General features: G+C 36.3%; 1 protein-coding gene across 6 annotated transcripts in view; it reads right to left on the bottom strand.

The window, feature by feature from the left end:
- The window catches only part of NPAS3 (neuronal PAS domain protein 3), a 598,518-nt gene that overhangs the window by 508,373 nt on the left and 76,851 nt on the right, over window positions 1-13,294 (bottom strand). For 3 of the 6 annotated variants that reach the window (XM_048949919.1, XM_048949920.1, XM_048949918.1), the window contains exon 2: window positions 11,368-11,457. The exons of the other annotated variants lie outside the window; for them this stretch is intronic. In XM_048949919.1, coding sequence (XP_048805876.1) covers window positions 11,368-11,457 — 90 coding nt within the window. The remainder of the gene's footprint in view (window positions 1-11,367; window positions 11,458-13,294) is intronic. 6 annotated transcript variants of the gene reach the window in all.

Below are 13,294 nucleotides of genomic sequence, written 5' to 3'. Positions count from 1 at the left end.
AATGTCCCTTCAAATTCTACACAACAAATCTTACTTTGTTGAGATTTGAAGCCAAAATGACTGAATGGGCTGGAGAGCTGAAATATGAAGATAAGGCTGAAAGAACCAGGCTTGTTCAGCCAGGAAAAGAGAAGACTGCTGGAAGACCTCATCACAGCCCTCCAGTAATGAAAGGGAGTTTATAAACTTTTACACAGTGATAGGACAAGGGTGAAACAGTTGTAAATTAAAGGAGAAAATATTTAGATTAGATGTTGGGGAATTTTTTCACTGAGAGGGTGATGAGGTGCTGCAGCAGGTTGCCCAGAGTTTAAGGCCAAGTTGGATGGGGCCCTGGACATTCTGATCTAGAACTTGATCTAGCAGTTGGCAACCCTGTCTGTGGCAGGGGGTTTGGAACTCTTGTTGTCCCTTCCAAACTAAGCTGTTTCTATGAATTACTAAAACCAGATGAGGTCTATGTTAGGAACACATTACCAGTACAGTAATCATAGCATACTGTTGAGACAAAGCATGTAAAGGACTACATCAGCAAAGGCTTGATTTTACATCTATGAGAAAATCATCACTTATTAGCAAAAAAGCAATATCAGTTAAATAACAGTTGTGCAAGACAACAGCATATGCTATATAGGTTTCTACTGATACAGCTTTGTCCAAATGGGATACAAAAATATATTATAAGCTTGGACTATTATTTTTAATACAATTTCTGAACGAAGATATTCAGTATTCTCCTCAAAATATTTTTCTTTATTTTCTATCCCCAGTGAATAAAAATCCTGCTCAATTAGACTTGCAAACTTAGGAAAATATGAAAACTTTTTAGTAAAACATCTGACTCAAAGTGTAGAGCATGGCAGCAATGTTGGGGCAAAGAAAATCTGAAGTAAAGGTATGGTCTATAGCAACAGACAGTTACGAAACTTGATAGCCAGAAACTGGGGTCAGTCGGTGGCACTCATGAGATTTCTATTGAGTTATGAGTATCATGCATTCTGTGTAAACATATATCTTAGTTTTTAAATTATTTTTTCCCAAGATTCTCACTATTATTTAGAAAATATAAATGGGAATTTCCCTTTAGACTGCAGGATATACTGCCTTACATCAATTACATCATGTTTTCCTTTAATCGTTTGTATTTCAGTAAATGCAAATTAGTATTTTTGAGGTTTTAGAGTCAAATCCCTTTTACGAACATGCTTGCTTCTTAACATTATTGCTACTGATTATTTATATATAAATAAAAAAAAGCTGAAGAACCTTTGGTATTCATTAGTCAGTAATAGTAACACCTTACACAGGTGACCAACTGCACCACAGCTCCTCTCCCTTAGTCTCTACCTCTAGATAAAGCAGCATATGCAGTATCTTCCAAGAGCACATGTATGAGGGGACAGTGCTAGTGCTCCTTCTCCTACTGCTGCAATTGTGTCCATCTTAGAGGCCTTAACAGGCAGCAAAGTCCACCCAGCATTAAGTGAGGCCTTTGGAGTTACACCTAGGCAAATAGAGTAGTAATTCCAATTTAGCAAGGGGTGAAAAGCTACACACAACACTTCTAGGCAAGGAGGCAATTGATCAGTACTGACAAATTCAGCAGCCCAGGAACTCCAGAAAGACATGCAAAGGCCCTGGCTGAGAGTCAGCTGTGGAGGAGCCACACTGTAGTGTCACAGCCAGCTATGGACAGGTACATGAAATTAATTCGTTCAACTGCTGCTCAGTTCCCTGCAGTCCATTTAACTACTTCTGTGTAGAGGTAAGGGAATTTCACCTTTCATATAAATGCAGCTGGAAAGACTTTACACACAAATTATTCCCAGTTTACCACACATGCTCTAACTAGTGCAGGCTGATTAAATTGGTACATGATACAGCATCTCAGACTACTCTGCGTCACAATCTACAGTCTCAAATATGGCACAGACCCAACTACAGTTACGAAACTGTAAGAGAATGTCCAATGCAATTACAACAGGAAAAGGTACCTTCTTTTGTGAGTATCTTAACATTCAATAAACAGAAAGCTTAGAAGTGAGACAGACTGTGTGTCTGTGTCCCCCCTTCTTGTTCATCAGATTTTTTGCTTGGTGTAAGTGAGAAATTTATTTCATATTTTCCATAAATAAAGGGCAAATCTCAGTTATATTATCTGATTATACAGTATTGCAATATGGTTTTTTTGTTGTGGTTTATTAGGTGGTTGGTTTATTGGGGTGGGGAGGGTAGGGGTGATTGACAGTACAAGACTGGCTTTATGCCTGAAGATGATGACAATTCGAAATTTTTACCTTTTTGTTGCACTTGCTTTACACAGAAATACGCTTTCCACTTTCATTATCTTATGCCTTAACATCACTGTATTTTCTTTGTTTTCAAAATGGTGCATGTATTTGTGTATACATATGTCAGTGCATACGAACATGGAATTTCAAGGTAAAACATATAACATATAGAGAATGAATCAAAGAATGGTTTGGGTTGGAAGGGATCTCTAAGATCATCAAGTTCCCGCCCCTCTGCTATAGGCAGGCACACCTCCCTCTAGACCAGTTGCTCAAAGCCCCATCCATCCTGGCCTTGAATGCTTACAGGGAGAAGGCATTCACAACCTCGCTGGGCAACCTTTTCCATTGTCTCACCATCCTCACAGAAAAGAATTTCTTCCTGATATCTAGCCTAAGTCTACCCTCTTCCAGCTTAAAACTATTTCCCCTTGTTCCGTAACTACATGCCCTCATAAAAAGTCCCTCCCAAGCTTTCCTGTAGGCCCCCTCAGGTACTGGAAGATCACAGAGGTCTGCTCAGAGCTTTCCCTTCTTCAGGCCAAAGAGACCCAGATCTGTCCTCCTAGAGAAGGTGCTTCAGCCCTCTGATAATCTTAATGGTACTCTTCTGGACCTGCTACAACACTGTATCCTTCTTGTGTTTGGGGCTCCAGAACTGGAGCAAAAACAGACAAAAGTTTTACAGAATTTAATACAAGCCTTGTTTTCTGTAAACCAGTTTGAAGCAATAATCACTTTGCTAGATATTTGCATTTTAACTGGAGCATTATTTCTCTTATAGTAAAAAGAAATTAGCACAAGTAAAATAGCACTATCCATAGTCAATTTAAAGAAAAGGAATTTTGGCAATAAGTCAACAGTTTTTCCCGTAGATAAGTCCAAAACTTAGTTATATTGCTGCATTTGAACGTGAAATATGAGTTGCATCACTTTTGTATTGTGTACTCCTATGGCTGGGTGGGAGAATAAATAAGTGACTAAACAACTTAAATATTAAAGAGAAGCAAGGGATACAGATATGTAGTAAATTGCCAGCTTCATTTTGTTACTGTTGTTAAGAAGTGAGAGCACAATTTTGAAGTTTGGTCCATGAAACCTTTTTTGGGAGGTGGGGGAAGGAACAGGAGAAGAATGAGTGATAAAACATTAACCAAAAGATTCATTTCCAGTACACTCTGAGACTATCTTACAATAAATCATTATGCTTGACGATTTCATTGTTTAATTTTCTGGTTGTCTAAGAAGCAGATCTACTTCTAAATAAAAGCATTGCTTGGAAATGAATTAAAAGTAATTTGTTTAAGAAGAACTCTAACATGAATTGTTTCCAGTTTTCGAGAAGCCACTTCTTTACTCTTCTTTTTGGACATACATTCACTTAATTTGCTAACCATTTGCAAATAATCTGTTTTTGGAAACAAAACTAGGTTTTACTATTAGTTGTCACTACAGACATGCAGATTTCCAAAGGATTTTTTTTTTTTTTTCTTCCTGTATTTCAACAGCATTACTATGCAAAAGAAACCTTATATTACTTTAAAGAAAGGCTGCTGTCACCTCATAGTCCTGAATGTAATGCAAGTGCTCATGACTCACAGCCCCTGTTTGGTTGCAGCTCATCAGTGCCAGCAGCCCTAATCTGCTCCCAGCCGTTATGACCAGCAGCTCTGAAATATGAATTAGACCTACCCCAAGTTCTCCATGCAGGGAAAGAGCTCCTTGGGCCCTTTATTCCCTGCAGAGTACCCTGTGCAGAATAAATCAGAGATGTGAAAGAAAACAAAATCCTTCCCAGTAAAATTTGCAGATGACACAAAAGATAATAAAATAGTCACTACCAAGGAGCTGTCAGTTCTACAAATTGCGTGGCAGCCTGGGCTCACCTGAATAAGATGCATTTTAACACAGTAAAGCACAAAGCTGTCTGTCTAGAAACTAGGAACACTGATTCCAGATAAAGGCAAAATAATAACATAGAAAGGGGCATGTGGATGATAATGAGTAACAAAATTAATATTAGCCTACAGTGTAAAGTCTTAGCTAGTGCAGTAGAAGCAATCCTTTGATATACACAGAAAGAAACAGCAACAGGAAAGGCTTGTATAAATCACCACTCATGCAAGAGACTGAGAATCTTTGTTTCAAACAGCAGGCAACAAAACAGCGCTGGTTTGTATCTGTGATCCTTGAGCTTTACCAGAGGAACATCTAATACATGATACAACTACTCAAACCAGAAAGACTGCAAACAGCTACAAGAGGTGTTCACATTCTAGAGAAACTGCCTCACTAAGAACAAGAGTGGAAACCTCTGTCAAAGACAGGGATAAAAGGTCAATTTGATACTCTCTAGGGAGAACAGAGGAATGTCATGAGTATTAAAGGATTCTTAAACTTACTACTGCCAGATTTGGTGAAAATTCAACATAAAATAAAGTAGCAACACATAACAGAAATGATAACTAACAGTAAATATGTTTCATCTAAGAAAAGTAGCATTTCTCTGTACCTGAAGTTCTTATAATCAGCATTTTCCTTCTACTAAAAAAAGGTTGCAGGTTTGTCTTTATATCTTATATTGCTCTTTCAAATCAAAAGCTGGCACTCTACCTTTCAAAAGCATACTTAAAATGCTCCCATGCTGCAACCCATGACTTTTATATGAGCTTTAAGGCAGATATTTGGCTCCTTATGCTTGGGAAAAAAATTACTGTTTTTTGTTCAGTTGTTGAATGAATGCATAAATCACTGGTAAATGAAATGGACTTATCTTGCACACTGCTTTCCTACACAGTATTTTGGAATTTCTAGGTATTAATGTTTCTTTATTTGTGCAAAGCAATGAGGTACTGAAAGAGCATGGGAAAATTCAAGCGTTGCTGAATGCAAAGAATAACTCAGTCACTGATAATTTGAATTGATCTTCCAATTTCTGAAAATGATAGCATGGCTCAAAAAAAAAAAAAAAAAAAAGAATCACCAAGACTTTCATATCTGAAATAAAAATGAAATGCATGAACAATTTCTATAGACTATCAAAAAAGCATGTATTAATAGGGAATTCAAAGGTTGTCATCATGGGACCTGAAAACCCAAGAAGTTGAACTGCATGCAAGACAGCAAAAGGTAATTGCCTAATTGATCAATTGACCAATACTAAATTCTCTTCAGGATTTAACCAAAAATAGATATTAAAATCAGATGCTGCAAAGCTTAAATGAATCTTCAAAATTTGTATTGAACTATGAACCAAATAGGATTTTGTTAAACTGAATAATGTGGCCCTTCATTATTCAATGGAAGAAAATTTTTAGGTAACACTTATACATATCATCTATTCATGAAAACTTCCATTAATCTCAGAGTAAAATTTAGACCAGTGCAACATCTATGTCATAATAGAAATACAAGTATGATAACATTTGTATTATCGAAAAATTATATTTTTGAGTGCTCCAATGTTTAAATGCTCCAATCAGCCAAGGATAAGATATTCAACTTAATGCTAGCCAGTGATCATTAATCACTTTAAAGTGGCACAGCTAATTTCATTTCTTATCCAGAGAAAGCTCACTCTCACATCTTAGATGCAAGATGATGTTAGCTCACTTTTCATTGTTTTAAATTCAACTTAAGAATCCTGGGTTTTTTGCTACAAAAGACATCAAGAAAGCTCAGCACAGATAATATGCAAATATGCATTATTTTTTAGATATACTTTGAGTGCAGAAACAGGTAATGTTAACAGGGATAAAGATCTGCTAAGGAGATCTGAGGCTACAAAAGCCAGATTTGTATTAATAGGCTTGTCACCTGTGGCTTATTTGGCAGATGCCCATAAATAGTGAGTTGGGTTATTAGTTTTCAAACAAATATAGTGTTAGGTCAAATTTATGGCAAGGAAATATGTAGACACTTCTTCAAATACAGCCATCAAATTCAGATTGCAAGAAGAAAAATTAAGGTGTGAAGTGAGGAAACATTATCTTCTTACTTCTACAAAGGCAGACGAAATGAAAAAGCAAATTTTTCAGAATGAGTTCAAAGACTGTCCCCTACCAATTCCTTGCTAGATTAACACTTACACATGGCATGCTGAAGGGGGAAGTAACTCATATACCCTAATACCCTACAGCATTAGATAGGAGAACAAGACTGTCATTCTATATGCTCCTTTTTTTTTTTTCCTGCAGCTAAAAGAATTGTTTCAAACCTAGCCCAATCCATCCAACATCATATAAACAAGAATAATTAAAAGTTTTATGCCTGAGTCAATTTATGTGCAGCACTACCTCTAAGGAATAGAAAGACGTAAAAAGGTAGCGATCTCTCAGCCCTGATCAACTTCTCTGTGCCATCCCAATCACCATACCAGCAAGACCAGCTGCAGAGGAGCCAGCAGGGGGTTTCAAGCCCAACCCCGTAAAGTTATAGTTCTCCATTCAGAACTATTAGCTCTCCTCTACTTTGTCTGCTCTCACCACGCTAAGGGTAGGATGACCATTATAGACCACCTTGACAACCCAAGAAATCCTTTAATCTTTCATCACAAGAAACCCTGGGAGAGTTATTTGGTCCATTGTGACCTCTTGTGATGTGTAAGCAGGGCCATGAGATTTCTTGGATATGCAAAGCAATTGTTTTTGGTTTGTCCATTTGATAAATAAGCCTTAATTTAAACCTTAGAGACAGACAAGAATGGTTTAGCTTTCTGCCTCCTTCTCGCATTGTACAAATATTTATATTTTTTGAGCTATCATACAGTCTAAGGGGAGCTTATTTTAGTCTGGTAAGTCTGGATGTTCCGATCATTCACAGGCTCAGTATGGTAATGCATATATGACCAGCTACACCTTCCAGGACAAACTGCTCCACTTCTTACGCTGAAATCAATAAGCCTTCTGTTCTATGATCATTGCAGAGAAATGAGGGGAAAAAGAGCTAATAAAGCCATAGCTGTATTTCTGGACTTAAGTAAGTGAGGTGTTTTCCTTGCATATTTATTCCATGCTCTTGATTTCAGAAGAAATACTTTACTGCAGAACTCTTTCCTGTTCCCTATATTCCACCTGAAAACAGACATGAAACTTATGTCTGCTTAATATGGACAGGAAAAAATGAAGAAATTATTCTTCTACCCTTGGAGATAGCACACAAGAGCCATTAAACTGAGAGTTTCCCCTTCACAATCTAGATGATACTGTGAAGAACCACTTTATGAAAGGAATAACTTCAAGGGGAAGAAATAACTGAGATATCCACTGCTTGTACACAACCAAGACTCCCAAGACAGGCAAGAAAAAAATACCACTTTTGTTGACAAGACATTATTCCTTGTAATTCAGCAACAAATATAACTGGAGCACGTGCAGGAGCTGTGCCATCTCTGGAGATCTTCTACACAGGCTTTGTTCACTATTTGACACTCCATAAAGGTGAACAAGAGTGCAAAACATAGGTGTCTGAGCAAACAAAAGAAAGAATTTTCAACCTGGGCAAGTGGGAAAAGCCTTGGCAGCTTGCTTATAGTGAACTAGAATTGAGAAGAAAATATTTCTTTTCATTGTTTGTTTTGTTTGACTCCACAAAAGAACTCTTGAAATTCCTGGCTACAGCGATGGGGACAGATGGAGGAAAAAGAAGAAAAAAAGCTTTCAGGAAGTGATGGTCAGTCAAACTGAAAGTCAGTAACCGGCATGTCTCTGGTTTTACTTCCATAGCTTAAGACATACAATTTGCTTCAAAAGGTACAACAGTAAAGTCTTTTTAGAACAATTACGTTGTGTCGGTCATTATCGCTAGCAAACGCAGAAATAAACTGTAATTGTTTTCAAGCTTTTGATCTTTTCTTAAGCATATTTACATGTCCAGCAACCTCAAATAGCATAGGCCCATGGCAACTGAATTGATTGACAGTACGGGGAAAAGTGTTCTGGGTGGGATATCTAGCGGCATTAATAAGACTTGACTGTATGTGGATCATAAACAGGTTAGAGTGATTTCTATTAAAATATTTAATATATATAAAACAGACAAAATATCATAATTGGACCAACTCCCTCCTCTTTTTTTCCTTTCTCTTTTTTTTTTTTTATAAGAGAATTAAAAGATATTGACTTAATATCTTAAGTTGGAAGGAACCCTATAAAGATCATCAAGTCCAACTCTGTACTTCACCAACTATTTTCTGAAAAAATATTTCTGAGTTAGAAGGCCAGGGCATAATCCTGCCAGATTATAATGGAAAGGATAAGAATATCTCAATTTCAGTTCCTAAGTAGCTATAACAAAATACCTTTAATTGGTAGATAGTTCAGCATAAATTCAGAGCAGGGGGGAAAAGTATTATGTTTACAGGCATTTTCAATAGAATTGGGGAAAAAAAAAGTCAGGGAGAAGAACCTCAATCATAGAAAATAAAAAAAAATAAAATAAAGTCCTGCTACTTAAAAACAAAACAAGCTTCTAGAAATTGAATATTCTCAGCATGTGCAAAGTGCACAGGCTCAAGTCTAGTAAATGGTCATAACAAGAGTATCTGAATTGTGAAAAGTGAAAATTAACTCAACTCTGAAAAACTTCAGAATATAAAAAGGACCTTCAAGTATTTATGAAGGAATACAAACTACCAGTTACTACAGATATGACTACACTTCTGTCAGGTATGTGATTCTATAGTTTCTAAATCTGGTATGGACAGCAATGGAGCACTAAATGACTACTGAATCCAGCTGTCGCCTGTGCCAACAGCCAGATACCCTAGTGGGATTTGCACACCACACAGCCTTCTGCTGTCTTGCGGTGCTTCCCACCATTAAGTTCCCCAAGCAACTAGTTTGAAGCTATCACTAATGGCTACCAAATGGCAGTCCCTTCTCCAGCAGCATAGTTCATGTGCATGTTATTTCATGTAAAGTCATCTATTAGCAAGAGTTCATCCAGAAGTTTAAGCCTCAAAAAATGCCATTAATACAGCTTGATTTTGTTATGGTTGTAATTTCGTGGGAAGTTTTTAACAACTTGTTTTTAAAACTCATATCACTGAAAATATATCACCATGGGGTAAAGTACCCAAAACATTCATCGGGAGGAAGACAGAAAGAATGCTTCAGAGAACTTAAATAGCACTGAAGTACCACCAAGGGAATATTTCACTAATCAAAAAACCCACTCCCTGCTATTGGAAGACAGGCATTAGTTTTCAGAACCAATCTGCTTTCTACAAGTGGACTTGGAAATAAAACTTCAACCAATTCATAAGGTAAGCAATTTCAGGTAATAATAATACAGATGTCAATTATAACACTGATTCATCACCTGATTTTTTGCCTTTTTTCTTGGCCAAATTTGCCTGTACAACTGTGTACTACTTGTAATTGAACTTCTACCATCTTATTTTTGGTCAGCACTGATAGCTGTTTAGACTATACTGACTGTTAAGTCTATTTCATTTCAAACATTAAGATAATCAGCATCAGCATATTTAGCATTCATAAGAAACTGTGCCAATTTTCTCTTATTTCCACAAAGTTTCAAAATCTTGAAGTTACTCTAAAAACTGAGACAGTGCACAACAAATATGCTTTAAACACTTAAACAAAGGAATATATTTTCATGATTAGTGATGTTACAAGAGAATTAAAGCCACAAAAGTTCTATGCTGGCATTTACAATCACACCAGATCTAAAATGCTTAAATCAGCCTGTATGCTGATTACTGGCAGAGTGAGATAGAAAAACCAACAAAAAGTAGAAGAAATACATATCAATAAATACAAATTGTAAATAATACCTCAGATCAAAAGTAGCTACTCACAGGGTTTTTTTTTGTTGTTTTAAAGCCAAGCCAGTGGCCAGATTTCTATTTTCAATCACCAAGTTAAAGTAATGCTAGAATTATAATGATAAATCTAGATTTCTCTTTTCTTCTTAATTCTGTAAACCAAAATGATACTTTTCATCTACTCAAAACTACCAGTTATTTTTTTATATGGTGATAGCTATTACTTAAAAACACATTTAAAGAAAAAATCACCAAAAACAAGCAACAAGTTATGGAATAAGAAGAATGGATGAAAGAATATGACTGAAAAATATAATGACAGCCTTGCTCAAGAAACATTTTGTTCCAGCATAAGTACAACTGATGTTTAGAAGTTAAGGATTTTTTTTTTAAATGACATCTCTTATACATGAGACAGCAATAATACTGATACAGAAAATAAAATTGGAATATGAAAAATAAATGCTGAATGACAAAAGGCAGTTTGAAAATCCAGCAAGACTGCAGAAAGTTCATAATGCCTTTGCAATATATTAACACAAAATCATCTATAATATAGCTGTCAAATATATACCTTTGAATTCTATTTAAAAATGCATTATTAAATGCTTACTACAATAAAATAGAACTTTACTGATAGATTGCAGCAGTAACATAAGTTAACCATGTTACAGTTGCCTGCCCACAGCAGCAGCACTTTTGTCAGAAGCACTGGTAACAATCTTCAGTTGCACACAAAAGCAGGCTCTGTTAGGGCGATGGACAAAGGCAAATGACTGCAAAGCAAGAGGACTCAACTTCAATTTAACTGTCCTGTAAGGTACATACTAATTAGCTGCAAAGCTAAGAAATCCTAGCTAGCATGTTAAGTCTGCTACATGACAGTATAATTTGACTTCTTAAAGGATTATGCAAATTACAGCTCATCATTCCATTACACGACTGAAAAAAAGTGACAGCTAATTTATACATAACACACCTTTCAAATCCCTAAGATGTGAACCACCTGTGCAATACATTTTGCCTAGATTTTCTAGTGTATACATTTTTGTTTATTGCACTGTACAAAAGCATACCTAAGAGATTTAGCAAAGTCATAGGGTCTTTTATTTGCTTTTTAGCTTTTAGAACACAATCCCAAAGAATTAAGCAACATATTTCTGTCCCTGCTTTAGAAAGTTTACGTGTAAGCAGAGGTATAAGGTTTCAACGTGTAATTTGTGAATAGCGGGAGAGCACGAGCACTAAATGCACGAGCTAGAGGCAAGACTCACACAGATTTCAACATACTTCTGGTAGGTAGATTCACAGTAGATTCCGTCATATCTGTAGATTTTCCTACATTCTGATTGGTTGGGCAGAGGATGCTGGACAGTTATTCTGTAGAGGCATCAAAAACAGATAGACATGACTAGAGATTCTCTACAGGTAACTGTAATGCAGCACAATCAGTATGTTGAAATTGATTTATATATATTTTTAAACATCTTTCTGATCTCTTTAAATCAACTGCCTTGTGCACATAACATCCAGAGGTTCCACTTTTAGAAATTTGCACTGAGAGTAAACTGAACTTCAGTTCTTCACAAGAACAGTATTTTTTTCCCCCCACGAAATAAAAGTGGTAAAGAATTTTATGAACCAAACTGATACTTTACATAGTTTGCGTAAAATATGGTACTTATAAAATTGATTATTTATTGTTTACTATTGCAGTCCATCCTCAGGCAAGACGTCCATTTATATCAGCTAGAAGTTTATCCAGACAAAGATCAAATAACCCTCCAATTTAAAACATCAGCAGCAATTCACACATTAGCAGAGTATGAGGATGTTGAGGATGTTGTGGCATTATGAGGACTGTGACTGAAGGTGCTCAGCACCATCTGAATAATGCCATATGTTCTCGGATCAACTGAAAAAAATGTGATTGGCAGCAATCAGGAGGTGCGCAGCATCTTGTAAAATCAGTCCCTAAAAGATTTGTCAATCATTCTATTATTCATCCGTCCCCAACTCCCTCCTAGTAGAAAATATAATTTGGCTATAAAAATTCAAAGTTATTTCTAAAATATACTTGGGAATTGCACACAAAACAGTACACACCAATTTCCTTTTTTTTTTTTTTCCCTTCCCCTCTTCTCTGGGATATAAACATGTTTTATATGCTTATTTTTACCTCTCACAAATTAATATGCTTGTCTCCTTTAATATAATAACAGTTAAGCAAGCTAGGGCATAAAATTGTGAAGTTCACATATTTTTCAAATGTTGAATTTTAGACTGAAAATATATTTTAAATAAATATTCTTGTCAGTATATGCTTTTATAACTAACAAGTCTACATTTCTCTGAACTAGTTTTGTTTTTTAAAATCACATGTGTTTTAACAGTGATTTGATTAAGGAGGCATGAGGAGAAAAAAAAAAAAAAAAGTATAATACTCCAGCAAGGAGCTTTGCAATAAAGTGGAAAATTATCTGCTCTAGAAACTGAGGGACATCCGTGATAAACTTGCACTAACACAGCAATAGTACACCTCTTAATATCTCCACAGTCCTGGTCCCCTGGGTTCTGACTGAACATCAGTTACAGGCCCTGCATGAGCACTCCTCAGCACTGGTTTTGGTACATGTGCCTGATTTTCTTTCACTGGGACCCCCCTTGCAGAAGGGAGAAGACAGCAACGTGGAGAAGATACTGCCTAAACCTTCTCCAGATCAGGGTATCGTTGAATTCTCCCATAAAGTCATCATCAGAGAATAACTGTGATAGTCAAGGCTTTTAAATAAGATGTGCATACACAGCATATGAGGAAAGTTGAGTATCCCAAAATGGGATTGACAATACAAGCACTATCTGTAGAAAGCTGTGCAAGCTAGAGAAAAAGAAATGCAAACACCTCAAACACCCCACTTCAGGTCACCCAGAAATGCCTACATCTAAGGGAATTCAAGCCTTAAAGTTTCCAGCACAAAATCACAGTAGCTAACCCCTGCTCCATCTATAACGCTTATCTCTCCACTCCTTTCTTTTCTTTTTTTTTTTTTTTTTTTTCCCAACCAAGGCTATAATGGGTACCTGTATGTATACAGAGCTGGATATCTAAAGCCTCAGCAAAGACATGGAATAGCCAATCTCACCCTTGCCTCTCAGTGGAGGTTCAAACATGCATTCTTCCACAGCTAGAAAGAATACCACAGGTTCCATAGTAATA

The sequence above is a fragment of the Lagopus muta genome, chromosome 6, assembly GCF_023343835.1.
Source record: "Lagopus muta isolate bLagMut1 chromosome 6, bLagMut1 primary, whole genome shotgun sequence".
Classification (NCBI taxonomy): domain Eukaryota; kingdom Metazoa; phylum Chordata; class Aves; order Galliformes; family Phasianidae; genus Lagopus; species Lagopus muta.
The sequence above is the reverse complement of the archived record's forward strand: the minus strand, read 5'-3'. Positions and strand labels throughout refer to the sequence as shown.